The sequence below is a fragment of the Ascaphus truei genome, chromosome 3, assembly GCF_040206685.1.
Source record: "Ascaphus truei isolate aAscTru1 chromosome 3, aAscTru1.hap1, whole genome shotgun sequence".
NCBI classification, from domain to species: domain Eukaryota; kingdom Metazoa; phylum Chordata; class Amphibia; order Anura; family Ascaphidae; genus Ascaphus; species Ascaphus truei.
Window position 1 is genome coordinate 78,442,442 of NC_134485.1, and position 24,092 is coordinate 78,466,533.

Sequence of the window (24,092 nt, forward strand, 5' to 3'; positions counted from 1 at the left end):
ACCGCAAAAAAGACATTATTATCTTCTCGCAAAACACTTAAAGCAGCAATCACGCTAATATTACAGGATGGTATCCCGGCAAGGTCTTTGGGATCCAAAGTGTGTTATTATTAGTTACTCCCGGTTATCGACAGAATGCCTACCGGTGTTCTCCCAGGGCATTTAAATGGCCGTCCAATAGGAAGTCACAACTGATGATGCTGTGGCTTCCTATTGGCCTGCGGGACTCATGAGGTTTTCTGCCCATTTGGTTTCCTCTGGAAGCACAGACAAGGGCAACTATAACGTTAAGTCTCTCAGGATCAAGGGGGTCTCCAGAGCTAAACATAACATGGTTCAGCTACGGAGGACCCCCTGGTTCCCATGTAGGGGGGGAAAAAAAAGGTTCATACAGATTATCCAAATCGTTTCCGGACTCTAAAACATGATATGGCGTTTAAGTGTGCAGTCTCTCTAGGGGCCAAAAGAAACAAGGTCAGTGACCAGTATAATCTGCATGGCCCATAACTTTTCAATTAAATAAACATTATTATTGTTTAAAAAAAATATTCAAAATTGGTTTGTAACCACGATAAGCTGAAAGTCAAGAGCGACCACAGAAAGGTCGGGGAGGGACATGCGGGGTGGTCAGAAAATCTCCTTATGCCAACAGAATGGATGCAGTGGCAGCCATTTTAAAACGGCATCCACAGATATATCTTTGCAAGAACATTTTTCAAACTACAAAGATGCTGGAGGAAACCATATCATGATGAAGTGTGTGATCAGAATGAAACAGCAGAGTGAAGGCAATGTGAACAAAAATCATTTGGCCCTGGCTAGTAGAGAGAGCGCATGTACAATGCCATCCATTCTGGCAGTGCAAGGATTCGGCTTCGGGAGCCAAATGCCACTTCAGCCTTAACCAAACTGCACAGTACCACGACCCACACACCCAATTGCTACATTGTGCGTTTTGACTTCAATGTCTCTTTTCTTAAAAACAAATATATTGGGCTGAACAAGCAGCGCCTGCTGTGGCTCCGATGAAAAAAAACAACGTCAAATGCTTTTTTTCCCCCTCTCACATTTTAGTAAGAAATGCAGCAATCACCCACCTTTTACCCATCAACCTGTTACTATCATTTGTTCATGATCCTGTCTGGGACTTTGTCACAAGCGGAGACTATTTTACAGAAAATTAATAAATAACATGTTTCTGTCCAATTGACCTTAACAAATGATGCCCCTGTATTGCTGTATTGCCAGTACATACTGCACCATGTAATCAGCCAGTGATTCCTTACCCTCCGGGTCTCCTCCTCTGATCATTAGGCCTCCCATCGTCTACTGTTGGTAGTCGGAGAGCCCCCAGAGGCAGTGGTGGAGGCTGCTGTTGCTGCTGTGGGTGCTGTAGGGCAGTAGGCTGAGGCTGTATAGGCTGCTGCTGCTGCATGAGGTGGTGCTGTGTGATTGCCAGCACCGGAGCTGGGTAATGGTGTAGCTGCTTGGGGCTTCCTGCGCTCGGAGGTGCGCTTTTGATCTCAGGGAGCGCCGGGCCCAATGGCCGCTGGATAACAGGAGCCAGGGGCACTTCCTTGCTGAGAACGGGCGGGTTGACCACTGGCAGTTGACGTTGTACAACATGGGGTGACAGGGGTGTCTGGACTACTGGCTGAGGAGTGTTGGTCACCACGGGCAGGGGAATGACAGCCATGGGTGCTACCAGGGTTGGCGGTGGGGGTGGAGGAGGTGGAGGCGCTGGGGTAGAGACAGGATCAGGAGGGACCAAGTTGATGGTTTCCTCTGTTTTTACTACACTTTTCTTGTCTTCCTCTTCTTCTTCCTCCTCTTCCTCCTCCTCTTCCTCCTGTTCCAGCAGAAGCTTATCATTTTCCTCTGCAATAAAAAGAAAACAGAGTGCATTAAGCTAAACGTAACCACTTTTGTATCACTGTTGCATTGCTGCCTCCTCTGCCCGTAATAACACTTAACAAGCCTGTACACCAGGGCTCTTCAACTGGCACCCAGCGAAGGGCCTTCATGTGGCAACCAGCGAAGGGCCTTCATGTGGCAACCAGCGAAGGGCCTTCATGTGGCACCCAGCGAAGGGCCTTCATGTGGCAACCAGCGAAGGGCCTTCATGTGGCACCCAGCGAAGGGCCTTCATGTGGCAACCAGCGAAGGGCCTTCATGTGGCAACCAGCAAAGGGCCTTCATGTGGCACCCAGCGAAGGGCCTTCATGTGGCACCCAGCGAAGGGCCTTCATGTGGCAACCAGCGAAGGGCCTTCATGCGGCTCTTGGACTCTCGGTTGTTTCAGCAACTAGTGTGAAATTAGCAGGAGCCAAGTGCAATTTGTCACATTGAAACAGACTCGTAATTTACGGTAATGTAAATCTATATGGTACAGATGTGATAAAGACTTCAAAATTTTGAAATCATGTAACTTTGATGTTTCTTAAAATGTATAGTTAATGACCTTACAATAAGCTGGTGGCCCTTCTACTACTGAATGTTTTCCGAGCTGTCCCCTTTGGAGAACCAGTTGAAGACCCCGGATATACACAGCACTTTACCAAAAAGTGATTGTAAGTTCTTCTGCCAGCGACACATTTTGCATGCACACATTAATACTGCTGTGCTACACAAGAAAAAATATTACTCTTATGATAGTTATAAGCTTTTAGACAATGTGAAATGACGGGGTAACTGATATAAATTGCAGATAAGGGCACCAGAAATAATAACAAAACATTCGAAAAAGAGAATCCGTTTGTTTTCTTGGCTTTTTAAATCAAGGCCTAAATGCGGTAAGAGAAGACACTTTCCATTCATACCCAATGAAATACATACTATTGGGGTTAATAGTACCTACCGTGTACGTGATGAGAGCTTCATGAACAAGATCTATACACACTAAGAGACTACAATATGTTGGTGCCAACTATCTTTATAGAAACCATGGTCTTTGGTTACAAGAAAAGGACGGACAAAGAAGGGTGGGTAACCGTGTTGGTCCTTACTTCCATGTAGTAACAAAGGGAGGGAGAGGGAGTAGGTGGTCGGGTGACCCGACGAAGGACCCCAAGAGGTTCGAAAACATCTCCCTCCCTTTGTTACCACATGGAAGGACCAACACAGCCGACTGCCTTTCTTTGCTTCCCTTGCCCCTGTAAACAAAGACCATGGTTTCCATTAAGATAGCTGGCACCAACAAATTGTAGTCTCCTAGTGTGTAGAGATCTTGCTCATGAAGCTCTCGTCACGTACACGGTAGGTACCCCCTCACCCCCCTTTGTTACCTACAAGAAAAGGGAAAGAAGGAATATGTCTTAATAAATAAAAAGTAAAAGAAATCCCTTTAGTGCTGGAGGGACCTGTAACATAATATGTTGCGGGTCATTCCATAACAAGGGCAATTTCCCCTAAACTTACCCCCCTCCCCATCTTTCTTTTTACATGTATAGGAAGCAGGGGATCTGGCCAGGTAAACCACTTTCATTTTAGCTCTGGGCGTCGCCTGGTTCCTGATAAACTTCCCGCCAGGGGGGGGGAAAATGGAGATTTAAATCTCGAGCATGACGCGGGCCAATAAGAAACCACAAGGTCACCCGTCGCAGCTTCCTAGTGGCTCACGTGACACAGGGATTTAAACCTCTATGAAGTAACATCGGCACCTTCTCCAGAACCAGGGCTTCTCTGGAGCCGACATTAACGCTGTCCAGCTCCGGGGGACCCAGTGGGAACCGTTTATTTACCCATAACAATGGCTGAGTGGAACAATCTAAAGGCCTCTTTTTACAAGGAAGGTTCAGAATTGGCAGCTTTACAACAACTACAATTCCATATTCCATGAGTGAGCTGTTCATGTTACGCCGAAGACTAATCCTCCCCCTTTCACAGTGCTTTGAACAGTTAATACACAAGCCTTATTTAAATCTGTTGTGATACACTCCAGTGCACGCTCAGTCATTGGCATAGTAACCACGATAGGGTGGGAGGAACACTTTCAGAGATTCCCTTCAGTCTCTGAGCTAATGTGTAACACATGGCTCCCTCTTGCTAAGAAAGAAGAACCAAACTGTTTGCAGCAGTGTCACTGGAAGTCATTCGTTCACTTCCAGGCTGAAGTGACATGTGAACCAAGCAAGCAACAACATCACCATGTTCCTTCCTCTTACACCTTTCTTGCAAAACCTTTCTCATTATATTTTGCAGGCGTTTCTCGCCTCCTCCTCCTCCTCCACTCCAAATCTTTTCACTGCACTTCGTACCCAGATTTGCCCTTCCCCTATGCTCTTTGCCTACCTGGAGCGCAGAGCTTCCCTGACATGGAGCAGTGCCATTAAAACATACTGAATAAGGGGCCGAAAAGACTAGCAGAGGAAGTGAACCCGCTACAAACGTTGTCTTCAGTACAGCTTGATGCGGAGTAACGTGGCATTATTATCAATAACGAATTTAAACACATCAGCCACTGGTGACCGGCCTCTGTGAAGCCGTGTCAACGGAAATGGCTCATGTAAGAAATGTAATCAGCCTTATGAAAATATCACTTCTTTTGTGTGGCCAATGTATTGTCTTGCGTTGATGACATCATGATTATCTCTCGAGGAGGGGGAGGGGGGGCAGGGGTGTGACACATCGTCTATAAAAAAAGAGAACGAACAAACCGTCACCAAAGATAATAAAGATTGAAGGGGAAAAAAACTGCCTACGCATTTTAACTACCAGGGAAACATTTAATGGGTTAAATAAAAGTATTTTTTTTAAAATACCGGGAATCACTTTGGTCCTAGGCAGAGCTGCTGCTTTAAGTTTCCCCCCAAGTGAGGATTTTGGTTTACAAAGGCCAGACTTGGAGCTGAAAGCAATAAGTGAGTCACAAAGTTTGCATGCTGAACAATCCAGCCTACTGCACTCCGTGGCACGCAGGCAATTGTGTCTGGATGTGGCTGCCTAGCTCTGCTTTGGACTGCAATCCTTGCAGAGGTCTGTAAAGAGGCCTCAAAGTCAGGTGCAGCCACATTATAAATAGTCTGTCACTACAAATGTAACCAGTCGTGTTCTAAAGCTAGTCGATCAGTGCCAACAGGTCTCTAAAAACGAACACACAGGAATATAAAGCGATGCCAAGTATGACTGTACAACTGACTTCCAACTGGCTCAACCACTAAAGTGCTTGTGGAAGGGAAACGCCCCTCAAAACAATATTGGGCACCTCACAAATGTTAACGGCTTCCACTTTTTTCTCTCCTGGCCTTTAGTTTTGTTTTACCACAAGTGACATGTTCGAAATGAAATGATTTGGAAGTGTAGTATCCACTTCCCTGCCCTAAAAGCACAGCCACACAAATACAGCGTTCCCGACACACACACACACACACACACACACACACACACACACACACACACACACACACACACACACACACCCCCTCCCACCCCCACCCCCTCACCCTCCCACACACACACCCCCTCCCACACACACACCCCCACCCCCCTCCCACACACCCCTCACACACACCCCCCTCCCCTCCCACACACACCCCCCACACCCCCTCCCACCCACCCCCACCCCCCTCCCACACCCCCCCCCACACCCCCCCTCCCCACCCACACCCCCCCCCCCACCCACACCCCCCCCACACACCCCCCCCACCCCCCCACCACACACCCCCCCCCCCCCCCACCACACCCCCCCCCCACATACCCGCCCCTTCTGGAAATGTATTACTTAAAATCTTTTGCAAACATAGCTACAAGTAACAATGTATTTTTATAAGCCACGTAACACAGACACAAATTATCAGTGCCTTAAAGAGATTCCAACTTAATGATGAGGATCCAGAGACATAAAGGGACATATTTACTCAGCAGTGTTATTCCACACAGCATCTTCTACAGCTGGAAGGCACATGAATGAGCTGTATGGTTGTGCTGTGGAATAGCACTGCTTAGAAAATGTGGGTAAAAGCATGCAGTGCGTTACATCCCAGCACGACTTTTAGTAAAACATAGCCCAAAGAGACTGCGAACGTTACGCAGATCTGGAATTCTTCTTAGAGCTTCAGGGTGCTTTTGTCATGCTCTGTTCTTTATGCAGTTCCTTCCTCCTCTTCCTAACTCCCTTTTAGCCTTGTGTACTGCTGTGAGAAACCTGCTGTCTGCCAAGCGGCTTCCTGCCAGTCACACACACACAGGCTGACTCTCATGTGTCAGTCCAGTGACTCCCAGCCACGGCCAATCGTTTCTGAAGAACATGACGCACATTCTCCCTGTATTTAAATGGTTCCTTCCAAGAGAAGGAGCGGCTCAGGCAGTCAAGACACTGACTGGCAGTGAGTTTGAAGCAGGTTCAATTCCCGGTGTCGGCTCCTTGTGACCTTGGGCAAGTCACTTTATCTCCCTGTGCCTCAGGCACCAAAAACATAGATTGTAAGCTCCACGGGGCAGGGACCTGTGCCTGCACAATGCCTCTGTAAAGCGCTACGTAAAACTAGCAGCGCTATACAAGAACAAACTATTATTATTAACTTAGGACTACCGTAAGCTAACACAGAGGAACGTGTATATAGAGGGTACATTTAGGTGATCAGCTTCTTTCTTTAACAAAAATGTGTATTTTAAAATATAGATTTTTAAGCTCTCTATGTTTTCATGTCATCCAAAGTTTTTATTTTTTTTATTTTTTTTTACAAATCTTAATGTAATCCTATTTTGGTGATGACTGTTTGTAATCTACAGCTAAATTGTGAACTCCCGCTGTTTTCCTTTATTTCCTGTGTGTGTTGTACAGTAGCCAGGATGTCATCACTTGAGCAATAAAGCGTGATTTAAGAATGAATTTCATAGAACACCATGTGTATCCCGTTCTCTACATGGAAATGCCCCCCTATAAGGAACTTGCAGCCGAGTTCCCTGATCTGCGGTGAGCTGCAGGGGGAAAGACAGGGGGGACGCGGCCATGACATCACCCGGCAGGTTCGCCCTCATTGGCTGAACCGCCGGGGGGCGTGGCCTAGCGCTCCATCGCTAGAGCTGATCACAATTTTCATGTATGCCTGAAAAACTCGGTGAGCAGCGCAGCGGCCCCGGCCCCATTAAGGGGCGGCTCTTCTCCCCGCACCAAGCCACACCAACATATTTAGAATTTGCTATTTAGCTACAACAACCTACCTACCACTTTAGCAAGTTTGCAGGCACATCTGGCAACAAAATGGTTCATTCATGTTTCAATAATTTAATAGTTTAGGTCACAACTAGGTGGTTAATGCCCCCTTTTTTTTAAAGTCAAACTTGTGGAAGTACTTTTAAAACTCTGATATTTCTCAATTGTTTGAACGCTTTCTATATGGTGGCAGGGAGGGGGAATGTCCAAAAACAACGGAGACAATAAAAATACAAATAAACAACTTCCCAAGAAATCAACTGTACAGGTAAAAAAGATGTTTTCATTGGTGCGCGCACTAAGTAGTGTGGCCACAGAGACAAGAAAAGAAAGGGCGGCTCTCCAAAAGGCTCAGGTGAGTAGATCCTGGAATCCTTACAAGGAAGAGACAAAAACGTTCCCAATTTGGTGGGGGAAACATCGTAGCCTTTTATTTAGCTAGAGCATGCAATCATATGACGACTGTTCCGAGCCAACCAGGGCCCCTCATCCGGTGGGCGGGTCTAGATGAAAGACCCCGACTGGGTCCGAAACGTTGTCATGTGTTGGCATGTTCTAGCAAAATTAAATGCTACGATTTGTTTCACCGAATTGGGAACGCTTGTCGTTCGGTCATAGCGAGTCCTTTTGGAGCGCTGCCCTTATTCTTTATTTTCGTGTCAGTGGGGTGGGGGTGAAAGTCAACGATTGCCAGATTCATTCACAACCCCATGTACACCAAATGACCAACTGGAATGGCACTGAGCAGGACAAGAGAGAATGAAAGGAGCAATCCAAGCCAGGTTTGTTTGTTTTTCTTCTTCATTTTTTTCAGAACAGGATTGAAGCAGGGTGTCTCTGGAGCTGAACCCCATTAATTTCAGCTCCGGGGAACCTGTGCTTTCCGGAGATACTCAACTCCGAAGGGGGTGCCGGTATCTCCGCAGTTTTCAGCTTCCTTGTCACGTGGGCCAATAGGAAGCCTTTTGTAAAACTTGTAAATGACATCACAGCTTCCTATTGGTCCGCAGGGCCCGGGAGCTATGAAAAGCAGACATATAGTGAACCCTGGAGTGGCTACCGGCACCCACTACGGAGGTAACTACCTCCGGAAGCAGGGGGTCCCCGGAGCTGAAAGTAATGGAGACCCTTGCTACAATTCTGTATTAATAATTATTATTTTTTTTAAATGAAAGAAAAAAAAAAACCACCCTGCTTGGATTGCCTCTGTATGGGTAGTTTTATCTACCTTAGGCTCCTGCTTACAATGTTAACAAAATAAGTCAAGTAAAAAAAAAAACATTCTAAAAAAAAAATACTACTACTTGTCTTTAAATGTATCAGTCACCTCGTATTAAGCAATCAAATATAACATATCACTACTATTAGTGCAATTTGAATCTATACGGTCAGCACCTGTAAGGGGTGAAATCAGAATCACAACAGTGCACTGAAGGTAAGAGTGCATCTCTCCCTCTATAACAGTATTTTTCAGCCTTTTATTTTGGTTAAGCAACCCTATAATTCAATTGTGAAATTCTGAGGAACCCCAACCCTTTATAATAGCGTGACCGCGATCAGATGCAAGTTGTAAGGAACCCCAACCCTCTCTTATAGCGAGTGTGAGATCAGATGCATTGTAAGGAACCCCAACCCTCTCTAATACTGCGACCGAGATCAGATGCAATGTAAAGAACACCAACCCTCTGTAATAGCGCGTCTGAGATCAGATGCAATGTAAAGAACACCAACCCTCTGTAATAGCGCGTCTGAGATCAGACGCATTGTAAATTCTTCCGTATTTGGTATAGTTTTCAAATGACCTGAAAATTGCAGGGAACCCTTTAGGGATGTCTGGGAAACCCCTGTTGAAACGCACTGCTCTATAATATACACGGAGTTCAGAAAAAACAGGACCCATTTGTTGTCACATCTTGCTGACAATTCACTAATTGTCATGAATATTTGAGCAATTATAGGCGTGTCACAGTAGGTGAATACATTTAATAATAGTTTGATAATCTAATAAATATTCTTTGGAATTGGTGATGGCAGGATGACCTCATCAAGGGCACAGTTACAACATGGTGTTTAGCAAAGAAGATAAGCACGTTATAGAGTGATTGAGACACCGCACGAATTATGGTCCACAACGCTTCCATAACACGTTTCATGGATGGTCTCATGCGTATCGTTCAGCAGTGGGAGCAGCTGGATCAATGCGTTTCAGCAGAATGAGGACATTTTGAACACACTTTGAGCTCAAACTTTATAGTAATCTTAGTGTTTCAGATTCAATTACAACCGTTTAACACATTTACGGGCTACGAAGGAAGGACTCCAATTTCTCGTTTAATGAACACGAACCTACCGCAGTGTATCTGGTACCTGTTGACATAATACAGTGACATCCGTTTAGATAACATCAGTTGATTGTCTACTTTGTGCTTCTTATATAGTGTTAATCTACATAACCGACCTACAATTGTGCATATTTTCATGGGGATTGAGCAAGAAATATATAAAATACGAGGAAAAAAACAGAAGGGGTCCCTTTTTGTCCTGAACACGGTGTATAGACACACATTTACACTGATGCTATTCTGGCAGCACGCATTTAGCTGTTTTTACAAGATTAAAAAGTACATATACAGCAGCATTAATAAAGCATTTTCAGAGTTACGATGTCACAACCTGGGATGTCTGAGGGTTAATGGCACTAATCCATTTATGTCTTCGGCTGTAAATTCAGGGACTCCCTTCGGTTTTTTTCTCCCATGTCTGCTCATTTAATACATGCGCCACATTATTCTTCTCTACCATAAAGGCATAACACAAAGGCCCTTATTCTGTAAGGTGGGATAGGCGCATTGACGTGTTATCGCAAGAAAAGTCCCATTGACTTTAGTGGGGCTTTTCCTGTGATGGCGCGTCATTTGCGCTTATCCCACCTTACAGAATAAAGGCCAAAGACTGCTGGGTGTTGCTGCATGTGTTGTAAAACGAAGGGGTTAATGCATCGGGTCACTGTGCAGTGTGTCGTTCAAAATGCCTTGCAATCCCCTTCGGCACTGAAGGAGTTAAGTACATCTTGCGACCTAGCACATTGTAACCTCCTCCTAAATGCCATGAGAAGCAGCAGGCACAGGGCTGCAAAGCAGAGGGACAGGTTACCTAGGGATAGGCGATAAATGCTTTGACCCAGATGGCCACGTCCAGATTAAACAGGGGAACTGCACACTTGTTGAGGATGTTTCTGGTGCTCCTCCCTCTGTCCTGTGTGCACCGGCCCCACCCTCGGCTCTCAGGCTGGTGTTTCCTTCTTGCAAAATGTATGGATCATTATAGGTTGATGGGTAAAGAGCAGTATACATTCAGGTCGTCGATTGAAAGTGCAGGGACTCCCTTCTGCATCTGTTTAGTTTTTATGTCTGCTGAGTGAACCCCTGCTTTGTATCATCTCCCTGTACAGGCAGTCACCGGTTATCCGACACAAAGCGTTACTCAAAATGGCGTTGTAAAGCGAAACGTTGTAAAGCGAAACGTTGTAAAGCGAAACGTTGTAAAGCGAAACACGTTTTCCCATAGGAACACTGTGTTAAATGAAAGGTTCCGTTTTTAACACTAAAATACACCAAATATTTTATGCCGGCAATAAGATATGCAGCACACACATAAATTATATAGTGTATATACTGTACTATATATATAATATAACATAATAAATAATATATTATATAGTATAATATAATATTATATAGTATAATATTATATATATATATATATATATATATATATATATATATACGCTCTTACGGCGCTTTGCAACGTTGTTTATGTGAATGTGTATATATATATACACACATACACAACGTTGCAAAGCGTCTTAAGAGCGTTGGATAAGCCATTTTGGCGTTGTAAAAATGAATATAGGTATGCATTGCATAGCGTTGGATAAGCCATTCGTTGTAAAGCGAAGCGTTGTAAAACGAGGACTGCCTGTACCATAAAGACATCAGGCACTCACGTGAACTGACATGGCGCACACAGGCTCCCCACAAACTGTTCCAGTCTCTGAAAAGTCAGTGTTTAAACTGCGAGTTTGTGGCATGCACATTCAAAGAAAGCCAACGTGTGTGCTATTTTGTGCTGCCAGAGGCCTAGTGACGCTTCCGAGATAGCATGCACGTGACCGTGTAGGAATTACGAGGCTGCGCCGCGTTCCTCGTTAACGTGATCTAAGCAAAGATGTCACGACTATCTCAGAACATCACCGGGAGCCTCTTGTGACATCCTAAGAACACTATAAAAGATCTTTCTAAATGTCATGGGGTGTTTCTAAAGCCACCGATTTAAGGACAGTTGTTAAAGCAGCAGTCCAAGCTGCTGATTTTTCCCCCTTTAATACACGCATCAATAAAATACACACAATGATAAGTAATTAGCTAAATTGCCGATCGATCCGTTCTCCTGTGATCGATCTGCAAAGATTCGGCTCAGGGGTTCACTAAATGGCTGTCAGCGCAGCAGAAGAGGAATAAAGATGCAAAGTTCTGTGGGGAAGCTCACGTGACCAGACAGTCACTAAATACAACTGGTGCACTGCTAGAGAGAGGACAGGGCTCACAAAGGGGTGTGCCAGAGCCTGTTTCATTAGAGGAAGCAGATGTGACTTTGTAAATGGTTGCTATAGAAACAAAAATGCCTGTTACATTATAATACATTACAAAGGTTCGTTTTAAATGCGGCAACTATTTTCTCATAGTACAGAACTAATTTAAGAAAAAGAAAAAAACTCATGTAGAATATTGCTTGGACTGCAGCTTAAAGTCCTTTCAGACTGATTAACTTGAGCGTCATCGCTACATCTACATACAGTAGTGAAGTTTGGACATAGGCTTCAAACCAGACATAGAGTTATGGCTGTTGGTTTGGTTTTTTTCCTACCATGCATTTCCACCATATTGCTGCCAGGGGCCTCAGCTCAGGTTTAACATTTTCACATATGGGAGAGGCTGCAACCTTTTAACGCCACAACGCCAATTTTAATTTAAAAAAAAAACATTTCAGAGAGAGACGATTTGCATGAGGTGTGTCTAACAATATGTCCACTTAAGCTTACAGCACCTTGCCCAAACATTTATCATCCGCTCACATCCTACTCTAACCGTCATAAAAAGGCCACAACTTTTGTTGCATGGTACAAGTCAGAATGAGAGCTTTTCAAAAAAGAAACCCCAACCCTCTCTAATAGCGCGTCCGAGATCAGATGCATTGTAAGGAACCCCAACCTTCTCTAATAGCGCGTCTGAGATCAGATGCTTTGTAAGGAACCCCAACCCTCTCTAATAGCGCGTCTGAGATCAGATACATTGTACGGCTGCAATGCCAGGGTTATTTTATGTAAATGATTGAAAGAGACCGCTTTTCAAATCTATCCAATTTGCGGCTAGAAGAGACCCGAGTATATTGCGACTGCACTCAATCTACACTCTGATGCTCAAGTTGAAGGGACTTGTACTAGCTGATTTTTATCCGTAACCACGGTTCACGGAATTATTTACCATCGCTCATTTGGTAACATTTTGAAAGTTGAGTGGCCTCTAACATTTCATTACCTCACTAACGGCTTGTGTTGCAGATCTGTCCTGTGGGCTCCGTTACTGCTTGGAAAAGTTCTACTTTCCCCTCATATCTGCAAAAATGTAAAGATTTTGGACGTTAAGCTTTTAGATGATATGGGGTTACCCTATGTCCGCCTGATTGTCACCAGACCCCGATACATCCGTGTCATGTGGTCGCTCCAAGACTGATTACATGACACAACCAGGCTCAGTCCGATCGCCCCCCTACAAAACGAGCACGTTCCAGGGTGCACGTACCTCAGGTATATCATGAGGGCACTGTAATGGTTAACCATTTTTATGACGTCTGTCAATAAAAACATTATCTAAAAAACAAAATAACATTTTGTTTACAAATGGTTTTTTTCCACATATTTCCTTGTGAAACCCTCCAGTAGTTTGCGGTTTTAGAGAAATATTGATGCTCCTAACTTTAATTTTTTTTGCTAGTTGACATAAATGATGATTTTTTCAGAAAGCGGTTTTATAAATCAGCCCCTGGTCACTGCAACTTAACGTCAGCGCTTGCGGTTCCACCTACTGTTTATTTTTTACATTGGTGGGAAGCCAGAGTCTCCGGAGCTGAAACTCGTTCCATTTCAGCTCTGGGGACCCCCGGAATATCGACATACATACCCGTAAACATCGTGCCGGTATCGTTCCCTCTGGCAGGGGGAAACAAAATGGCTGTTTAAATGTCGTGCGATATGTGGGCGAATAGGATGCTGCAGGGTCATCCAATGCAGCTTCCTATTGTACCTGTGTGGTGTGTGTGAAATGTAAACAGCCGTGAAGTACTGGTCGGTGCTAGTGTATCTGGTATCTCGGAAACCAGGGGGCCTCCGGAGCCGAAATTAACACCGTTCAGCTTCGGGGTCCCGCTGCTTCCCACCTATGTGAAAATGGAGGCTTCTTGGGGAGAGGAACAGATCCTTTAATGTGTATTCCAAGATATAAGTTATTGTATTTATTTACAACTGGGCTTCCGGGCCTAAATTTGCAAAGCTATGAAACGCATCCTAAATCCTGAAAACAATAGAGAAGGTATTATCGCCACTCCAGCATATGTTACTAACTCGGATTAAAACGCCCCCCCCCCCCCTCCCCAACAGGTCAGGTTTTCAGGATATCCCAGCTTCAGCACAGGTGGCTCAATCAGAGGCTCAGTCTTTGACTGAGGGGGGGAGGGGCTTGAGGGCTGGAGTTGAGCCCCCCTGGTTTAAATCACTGTATTATGAACCAGGAGATCTTGATTAAACAGCAGTTCTGTGCGACACTGCACGCTCCGCGCCAAATTAAGTTGTAAGCTATTCAGGTCAGCAATCAATGTTCATTCACCAGCAATGCTACATTAATACGTCACTCCGCAGACTTATTTTAACTCTTGGGCTTCTTATATAATCCTCGATGCTGTGCGTGCGTGAGCCCAGCGTTGCGCGTTTTGTTGCTAGGGGTGACGCGCGCGGTTAGGGGGCGTGACTCTGACGTCCCAGCGTTAGGCCGCGCTGTTATTGGTTCGCGGCGTGGCAGCAGCACGAAAATACAATTTTATTGGTTTTTCCCTGGTTTGCCGCGCCACCGCTCACGGCTGTGTGCGCGCGTCCCAAACGTCTGGCTAACACAGCCAATTATAATTGACGCGCGCGCACTGTAGCGCACGCCTTAGCTGCTTATGATGCAAAAGAAAAACAAAGACAATTTGTGTCAAAATAAAAACACAACTTCTGAAGTGTCTTTTACGGAGATGGGGTCTTCCTATTGTTCTAATGACCTGTTGCATTAGCTTATGTGATCAGCGCCCAGGACGAATGAAAGGAGCTGGGCCCATATAGGTGTGGCTTGAAGGTGGAAGAAGGTATGGGGGGGGGGGGGGGCAAGGAACTATGTGCGGAGGGAGAATGAGCTATAGGGTTAGAAGGAGCTGTGTGCGGAGGGAGAATGAACTATAGGGTTAGAAGGAGCTGTGTGGGGGAGAATGAGCTATAGGGTTAGAAGAAGCTATGTGAGAGGAATGAGCTATGGGGGAGGGAGAAGACGTTATGGGAGGGGGATAGGAGTAGGTAAGAGCACGGGAGGAGTGGGTAAGAGCCTGGGGAAAGGAAGCAGGTATGGGCCTGACGGGTGAGGAGAGTAGGTATGGGTGGGGGGGAGGGTTGGAGAGGAATCATGGGCATGGGGGTGGAGGGTAGTAGGTATGGGCCTGTGGGGGTGGTGCCGACTTCCGGTCCAGGCCAACCAGGTCCCCCAGAGCAACCGAGCCCGAGACATTTGTCCGAGCATCCCCCCTAGTTGGCGGTGGCGGCCCTGTTTATGATTATGCAATTAGGACTTTGTTCACGCAATGGCCATTCTGACATTTTCTGTCTTGCTTTTAACTGAATTGGTTAGTACCTGGGAAGCCAATCAAATCTGCACTTACTAATGAATAGCCGGGATTCACTGACTAAATCAACAGCAGTTAACACCGGATTGGTGTGTGATACCCCGCATCACGGCTCAGTGAGTCCCAGCCAACGAGTGTTATTTTTGGGGGGAGAAATGAAGGGTAAGAAAATACCCAGCTGGTTTAACTTTAAAAAAAAAAAAATACTGTTCCAGATGCCTGGCTAACGGCAACTCAGACACTCTGCAAATCCATTTGCTGTTCTTCTGCCTCCTCTGTGCTGCCGTCCTCCTTGTGTGCCTCACTCCCTCGCTGTCCTCCTTGCGTGTCTCGCTCCCGCCGCTGTCCTCCTTGCGTGTCTCGCTCCCGCCGCCGTCCTCCTTGCGTGCCTCACTCCCTCGCTGTCCTCCTTGCGTGTCTCGCTCCCGCCGCTGTCCTCCTTGCGTGTCTCGCTCCCGCCGCTGTCCTCCTTGCGTGTCTCGCTCCCGCCGTTTCCCTCCTTGCGTGTCTCGCTCCCGCCGCCGTCCTCCTTGCGTGTCTCGCTCCCGCCGCCGTCCTCCTTGCGTGTCTCGCTCCCGCCGCTGTCCTCCTTGCGTGTCTCGCTCCCGCCGCCGTCCTCCTTGCGTGTCTCGCTCCCGCCGCCGTCCTCCTTGCGTGTCTCGCTCCCGCCGCTGTCCTCCTTGCGTGTCTCACTCCTGCCGACTGTGCAGAACAGTGCTGAGTGACCTGGTTGTCACAGGCCCCTTCATGACCGGCAACAGCACAACCTACTGTTGCCGGTCACAGTGACGGACAGGTCAGTCAGCACAGTTCTGCGCAGCCGGCAAAAGCAAGGCACGCAAGGAGGACGGCGGCGGGAGCCAGACATGCAAGGAGGACAGCGGCGGGAGCAGGGCACGCAAGGAGGATAGGGGCGGGAGCGTGACACGCAAGGAGGACAGGGGCGGGAGCGAGACACGCAAGGAGGATAGGGGCGGGAGCGAGACACGCAAGGAGGATAGGGGCGGGAGCGAGACACGCAAGGAGGATAGGGGCGGGAGCGAGACACGCAAGGAGGACAGGGGCGGGAGCGAGACATGCAAGGAGGACAGGGGCGGGAGCGAGACACGCAAGGAGGACAGGGGCGGGAGCGAGACACGCAAGGAGGACAGGGGCGGGAGCGAGACACGCAAGGAGGACAGGGGCGGGAGCGAGACACGCAAGGAGGACAGGGGCGGGAGCGAGACACGCAAGGAGGACAGGGGCGGGAGCGGGACATGCCAGGAGGACAGGGGCGGGAGCGAGACACGCAAGGAGGATAGGGGCGGGAGCGAGACACGCAAGGACGACAGGGGCGGGAGCGAGACACGCAAGGAGGATAGGGGCGGGAGCGAGACACGCAAGGAGGATAGGGGCGGGAGCGAGACACGCAAGGAGGACAGCGGCGGGAGCGGGGCACGCAAGGAGGACAGCGGCGGGAGCGGGGCACGCAAGGAGGACAGCGGCGGGAGCGAGACACGTAAGGAGAAAAGTGAGGAGAGCGTGGTACATAAGGAGGACAGTGGCGGGTGTGAAGCGCACAAGGAGGGCAGCGAGGAGGACAGTGGGGAAGCGAGGGGAACTCGAGGGACACGGGAGCAATGCATGCAAGGGGGACAGCAGCGGGAGCGAGGGGGACAGCGTCATAAGCCAGGGGGACAGCGGCGGGAGCGATGCATACGAGGGGAACAGTAGCGGGAGCGAGGCATGCGAGGAGGACAGCAGCGGGAGCGAGGCATACGAGGGGGACAGCAGCGGGAGCGATGCATGTGAGGGGGACAGCAGCGGGAGCGAGGCATACGAGGGGGACAGCAGCGGGAGCGAGGCATACGAGGGGGACAGCAGCGGGAGCGATGCATGCGAGGGGGACAGTAGCGGGAGCGAGCCATACGAGGGGGACAGTAGCGGGAGCGAGCCATACGAGGGGGACAGCAGCGGGAGCGAGGCATACGAGGGGGACAGCAGCGGGAGCGAGGCATACGAGGGGGACAGCAGCGGGAGCGAGGCATACGAGGGGGACAGCGGAGATGCAACTCAGGCGCCAGCAGTTAACTTTTAGGTGTATGAGACTTTCCCCCCCTGCCCCATCACTACAGCTCTCTCATGCTTCACCATATCTCTAGAACTGGCTCCCCCTCAATGTCTGCCCAGCACCTTCTCTGTCTAACATCCAAACCTGTATGAAAACGTATCTGTTCAATGCAGCGTTCAAATAGCCCTGCGCACTAAACTACAGTATGCTCTACTGCTCTTATGTACACTCTAATCCCCCCCCCCATGCCGTTTAGATTGTAAGCTCTTCGGGAGAGTAATGCCTTTCTCCCATGTTACATTTATATCCTGATGCACTTATTATATTCCTTGTAAAGTAACGGTATTGCTTGGCACTATAACATACATTCATTTGTGGATGACAATTCCTCTTTGGTAAGAGCAGCTGGACGTAATAAAAGAGGTTAAACTTCCAGTTGTAGATTTGTGCCCTGCTCTTGGATAACATTACAAGGCCTGAGATCGCAGCCTCCTATCTGCAGCTATATACAGTATTACTCTTGCTCTCTATGACCATACTCTTTACTTTAACAGGGGCCGGCACAGATTCCCATCCAATTTAGTATAAGTTGACACATTTTTCGCCAAAATTCCTGTTTACCATGAAAATTGCGTTTTTTTCACAAATTTCAACATTTGGAAATTGAGTTCTAAAAACAAACTCTGCGTTTAAAAAAATAATAATAATAAAAATGGAATACTCGAAAATGCGAAAATTAGCATAAGTTCACAAATAATGTTTATTTGCTTAAAGTAACAGTCAGCTCCAAAATAAGTTGGCCTTGTTCATTTACTGTAAGTGTACCTTATTCACTGCTGTATGCACCTTAGAAAAAAGCCTTTCTGGATATGTTCCATGCATTCAAATAAAAAAAATCATGTCCTAACTATGACATTAGGACTTGACCTAAAGACATACAGGTCAAGCCCTAACATTAACCTGACCATAGACCTAAGTAAACGAATACTGATCAGACCCTGAAAATAGCACCAAGTCTTGACCTGAGTAAAATAATACACGTTTGAACAATGAAACAAGACCTTCACCAGACAGGGGGGAGGGAAGAGGAGAGGAGGAGGGAGGGGAAGAGGAGGGAGGGTGGGGGGAAGAGAAGGAGGGGGGGTGGGGGGGAAGAGAAGGAGGGGGGGTGGGGGGGAAGAGAAGGAGGGGGGGTGGGGGGGAAGAGAAGGAGGGGGGGTGGGGGGGAAGAGAAGGAGGGGGGGTGGGGGGGATGAGGGGGGTGGGGGGGATGAGGGGGGTGGGGTTGGGGGGGAAGAGGAGGAGGGGTGGTGGGGGGGAAGATGAGGAGGGGGGGTGGGAAGAGGAGGAGGGGGGGTGGGGGGAAGAGGAGGAGGAGGGGGGTGGGGGGAAGAGGAGGAGGGGGGGTGGGGAGGAAGAGGAGGGGGGTGGGGAGGAAGAGGAGGGGGGTGGGGGTGGGGGGGAAGAGGAGGGGGGTGGGGGGTGGGGGGGAAGAGGAGGAGGGGGGGAAGAGGAGGGTGGGGGAAGAGGAGGAGGGGGGTGGGGGGAAGAGGAGGAGGGGGGGTGGGGGGAAGAGGAGGAGGGGGGGTGGGGGGAAGAGGAGGAGGGGGGTTGGGGGGAAGAGGAGGAGGGGGTGGGGGGAGGAGGAGGAGGAGGGGGGAAAGGAGGAGGGGGGTGGGGAGAAGAGGAGGGGGGTGGGGAGAAGAGGAGGAGGGGGACAGCATCACTTTAACCCTTTGGCTGCAGCAAGAACCTGCATAATAAGGCTACACTTATAGTGCCGGCGACAGCGATGGTGATGTTACGCTCCTCCCTCAGCTCTGCTACAGACCCTGACAACCTGGTCAGGAACTACAACTCTGCCTTGTCCTCCTCTCTTGATCTACATGCCCCGCTTTCTCTCTGCTGCACTCGCCCTTCTAACCCTAGACCCTGGCTAAATTCCCACACGCGCATGCTGCGTTTCTCTGAACGCCTCTGGAGGAAATCTCATACTCTCGCAGACTTCCTTCACTACAAATTTATGCTATCCTGTTTCAACTCTGCCCTCTCGCAAGCTAAACAAGCCTACTTTTCTTCACTAATCAACATGCACAAGTCTAACCCACGACTGCTCTCTGTCTTTGATACTCTACTCAAACCACCCTCAGCTGTCTCTCCTTCCTCCATCTCCGCTCAGGACTCTGCGGACTATTTTAAGGAAAAGGTGGAATCCATACGTCAGAACATCCCCTCTGTTTCTTCCTCCCATCCTACACCTCTTCCTAACTCTCCTCCTGCCTTCCTTGACTCTTTTTCCACTGTCTCAGAGGAGGATGTGTCGCTGTTGATCGCCTCTTCTCCCTCTACCACTTGCCCTCTTGACCCCATTCCCTCCCATCTCATAAAACCTCTTGCTCCTACTATAATTTCCATCCTCCTTCAAACATGCAACAGTCATACCATTACTCAAAAACACCAAGCTTGACCCTACCTGTCTTTCTAACTATCGACCTGTCTCCCTCCTGCCTTTTGCCTCTAAACTCCTTGAACGTCTTGTATTCTCTCGCTTGCTCCATTTTCTCATCACCTATTCTCTCCTAGACCCTCTACAATCTGGCTTCCGCACAGCTCACTCCACGGAAACAGCCCTCACTAAAATAACTGACGACCTCCATGCTGCCAAAGACAGAGGTCATTACACTCTGCTCATATTACTCGACCTCTCTGCAGCATTTGACACCATGGACCACCCTTTTCTCCTTTACATTCTCCATACTCTTGGTATTCGGAACAAAGCTCTATCCTGGATCTCATCCTACCTCTCCCATCGTACTTTCAGTGTCTCTTTTGCTAACACCTCCTCCTCTATTGATCTCTCTGTGGGGGTACCCCAGGGCTCTGTCCTGGGACCTCTTCTCTTTTCTCTGTACACACTCTCTCTAGGTGACCTAATAACATCTTTTGGGTTTAATTATCACCTCTATGCTGACGACACACAAATATACCTTTCAACACCCGACCTTACACCTGCTGTACAAATCAAAGTTTCTGAATGTCTCTCTGCTATATCATCCTGGATGGCCCTCCGCCGCCTTAAACTCAACATGGCTAAAACAGAGCTCCTCATACTTCCTCCCAAACCTGGCCCTACTACCTCCTTCCACATTACTGTTGCAACTACGATCATTCACCCAGTAGCCCAAGCATGCTGCCTAGGGGTCACACTCGACTCCTCTCTCACATTCAAAACATTTCTAAAACCTGTCGCTTTTTCCTCCGCAATATAACAAAGATACGCCCTTTCCTCTGTTGCTCGACTGCTAAAACTGACTCAGGCCCTCATTCTCTCCCGTCTTGATTACTGTAACCTCCTGCTGTCCGGCCTTCCTGCCTCTCACCTGTCTCCATACAATCTATGCTAAACGCTGCTGCCAGAGTCACGCTACTCTTCCCTAGATCTGTCTCTGCGTCTCCCCTCATGAAATCCCTCTCCTGGCTTCCGATCAAATCCCGCATCTCACACTCCATTCTTCTACTCACTTTTAAAGCTTTACACTCTTCTGCCCCTCCTTACATCTCAGCCCTAATTTCTCGTTATGCACATCCAGACTCTTGCGTTCTTCTCAAGGATGTCTTCTTTCTACCCCCTTTGTATCTAAAGCCCTCTCCCGCCTTAAACCTTTCTCACTTTCTGCCCCACACCTCTGGAATGCCCTTCCCCTCAGTACCCGACTAGCACCCTCTCTATCCACCTTTAAGACCCACCTTATGACCCACTTGCTTAAAGAAGCATATGAATAGCACTGTGGATATTCTGAACACATGATACATAAAGCTTGGCCCCCTGCAGACGCACTTACCAGAACTCCCTCCTCCTGTCTCTGTACGTTCTCCCTACCTACCAATTAGACTGTAAGCTCCTCGGGGCAGGGACTCCTCTTCCTTAATGTTACTTTTATGTCTAAAGCACTTATTCCCCTGATCTGTTATTTATACTATCTGTTATTTATTTGATTACCACGTGTATTATTACTGTCAAGCGCTATGTTCATTAATGGCGCTATATAAATAAAGACGTACAATACAATGTCAGGCTGCGGTCGCTGGAAAAATCAAATTGAGATGACTTCCAGCGATCGCAACCAAGCCGTCGCGTCAAAATAAAGGCATTGCCGCCGTCGCGTACGCTTATAGTAAGCGCGACGGCGGCAATGCCTTTGTTTTGACGCGGTGTCGCTGTCACTATAAGCGCAGCCTAACTCACTGCTCTGGTTGAAAAGGGGATACAGTTTTGTTATGTCAGGTCACTCCATAAATACTAACACCTACTGTTGTTTCCGCCTTTAAAACATTTCACTGTCATCAGGGATTCACATGTGACGGTAAGAGGGGATTCAGAGTATCACTACATCTAGAACATCACTTCCGTTTTTCTATCTACACTCACTCTTTAAAGAGAATGTATTTTAGAAAGATTTCCCCCGTTGCTGTTTTTATATCATACAGATGTAGCCGGTACTCTTGCAATCGGCGCCGCCCTCCCGCGGGTGAAATAGAGCGATAGTTCCGCCTCCTCGTGTGCGCTGCTTCTCCCGCTAGCACCTTGTGTATGTTCTGCTGCAGAGCGCTACGGGTTGCAGAGCGCTACGGGTTGCAATAACGTTGGCTATAGCTGTAACTATTGTATAAACTTTTCTACACAGTGCAAAGAACGTTTAATGCAGTGTTTTTCATCAGGTTCCCTGCCATTCTCAGGTCATTTGAAAATTGAACCAAATACAGAAGAATTTACAATGCATCTGATCTCAGACTCACTATTAGAGAGGGTTGGGGTTCCTTACAGTGCATCTGGTCTCAGACATGCTATTAGAGAGGGCTGGGGTTCCTTACAGTGCATCTGATCCGAGACGTGCTATTAGAGAGGGTTGGGGTTCCTTACAATGCATTTGATCTCAGACGCGCTATTAGAGAGGGTTGGGGTTCCTCAGAATTTCACAATACAATTATAAGGTTACTTAAAAAAAAACATTTTTGGAAACCACTGGTTTAATGGATATAGATCTTTTTTTATGTATTTATTTTAATTAAGCACAATCCTGCTTGTTTTGTAACCAACCTATTTTTACCACTGACTGTCATAAGTTTAGTCATGTGTGAGACTGCACTTTTGAAACTTGCAATCTTCCGGTCCAAATTTGTCCATAAGGTTTATGGCGATATCATTTCCCCGCTTTTGTTTCTGGCAGTGATCCCGAGCGAAACGTTGCTACATGAGAAACGCGTGTGCTGCACGGAATTGCACAATGACAGCGCTGTCGCAGGACCCACAGTCCCAGCCTCCCATAGTATGGCCTCACCGTCTCATAAAAGCAGGATCCCACCCCCAAGCTGCGTTAACATAGCAGGCCTTTAAATCATTTGGGACAGGACAGACTAATGGCGCGCACACATACACACACCATTAAAGATCATCTGTGCTTGTAAAGCAGTTAACCCCTACAGTGCCAGAGGGCCATTGCGACACAATGCATCTGGCATAAGTTATTGTACATAAACCCTGCAGTGGTGGAAAAAAATGCAAAGACAGCTAGGGCTGGATCGCCAGGGTGATCTAATGCTGTGCTTAAGGGGTTAATGGCCTCTGGGGTGTTTTTTTTTTTTTAAAGCGACAATCCCTCCTAGCACTACAGTGAACTGATTCCAATGAAATTGATACATTTTTACCCAAATCAGGCTTGTACAGCCAGAGTCCCCCTTTCCGACTTCCCCTTATCGGCTCTCTGATCAGGACAGCCTGGGATAAGGGGAAGGGAAACTCTTGATTGACAAAAAAAACACTTTCACATTCAGAGGCCCCGAAAAAATGAAACTGACTGACTGTGGGGATTGCACCTTTAAAGCACACAACCATGCTGGGTTTGGTTGGACTACATCAAGGGTAGCCAGTCCTCAAGGGCTACCAACAGGTCAGTTTTTCAGGATATCCCTGCTTCAGCACAGGTGGTTCAGTAAGTCCCTGATTCAGCGCAGGAGGCTCAGCCACCTGTGCTGAAGCAGGCATATCCTGAAAAACCTGACCTGTTGGTAGTCCTTGAGGACTGGAGTTGGCTACCCCATGACTACACAAAGTAGCGTATGCCAGTGACCAGTTGGTGGCCAGCAAAGCACTGCGAGGCAGCGGAGGGGGGTGACAAAAATAAAATAAATACAAATTATAATTCTACCAAATAGTTTTCTGTTGCCAGAAATGATATTTATAATTTCTTTTATACTATGACACTGTGTAACATACACACAACAAAACCTGTACCAAATACCAGCATGTGTCTCAGGAGTGCTACATCACACACAAGAAGTGACAAGTGAACACCGGTGCTTGGAAGAGCCCCACCCAGTACCTCATCCATGGTCTCCTGGCATCCAGGGACCACCCAAGTCCCCAAGATATTTGTTGTTGGGTTTTATTTTTTTGTGCCGGTTTCGACACGTCACAATTTCAAAGTCATGACATCATCTCCAGGCGACGTTGACACTTTCAAATGGCGCCGCTGGAGCGCTTTCCTGGCACTGCAGCCATTGCGTGTCCACTGGGCAAGAAGTGCTGGCTACTCGGAACATGTGGCATTTCAGAAAAAGATATTGAAACGCTCCGTGAATAAGGAAGCGATATAACAATGCCAGGCCCGGTGTTACACATGTGGGCACTTTCACTTTATTCATAGCCCTTATTTGAGGGGCACGTTGCAATATATACATTAATATGGCACTAAAACAGAAGCTCGTACCCATAAAACGCTCTTTTAAATAGTTACTTTGTAATTTAAGAGAAAAGTTTATGAGTTTTGCAAATTTCTGCCAGAAAAGTTCAATAATAAATATCAGAATATACGGCACGTTATGCTTTTTGTTAAGCGCTGCTTA

At 47.6% G+C, this 24,092-nt stretch overlaps 1 protein-coding gene across 2 annotated transcripts in view; it reads right to left on the minus strand.

The window, feature by feature from the left end:
- Positions 1-24,092, minus strand: part of MNT (MAX network transcriptional repressor) — a 108,509-nt gene that overhangs the window by 76,112 nt on the left and 8,305 nt on the right. For both annotated transcript variants that reach the window (XM_075594366.1, XM_075594367.1), the window contains exon 2: positions 1,287-1,878. In XM_075594366.1, the coding sequence (XP_075450481.1) occupies positions 1,287-1,878 (592 nt within the window). The remainder of the gene's footprint in view (positions 1-1,286; positions 1,879-24,092) is intronic.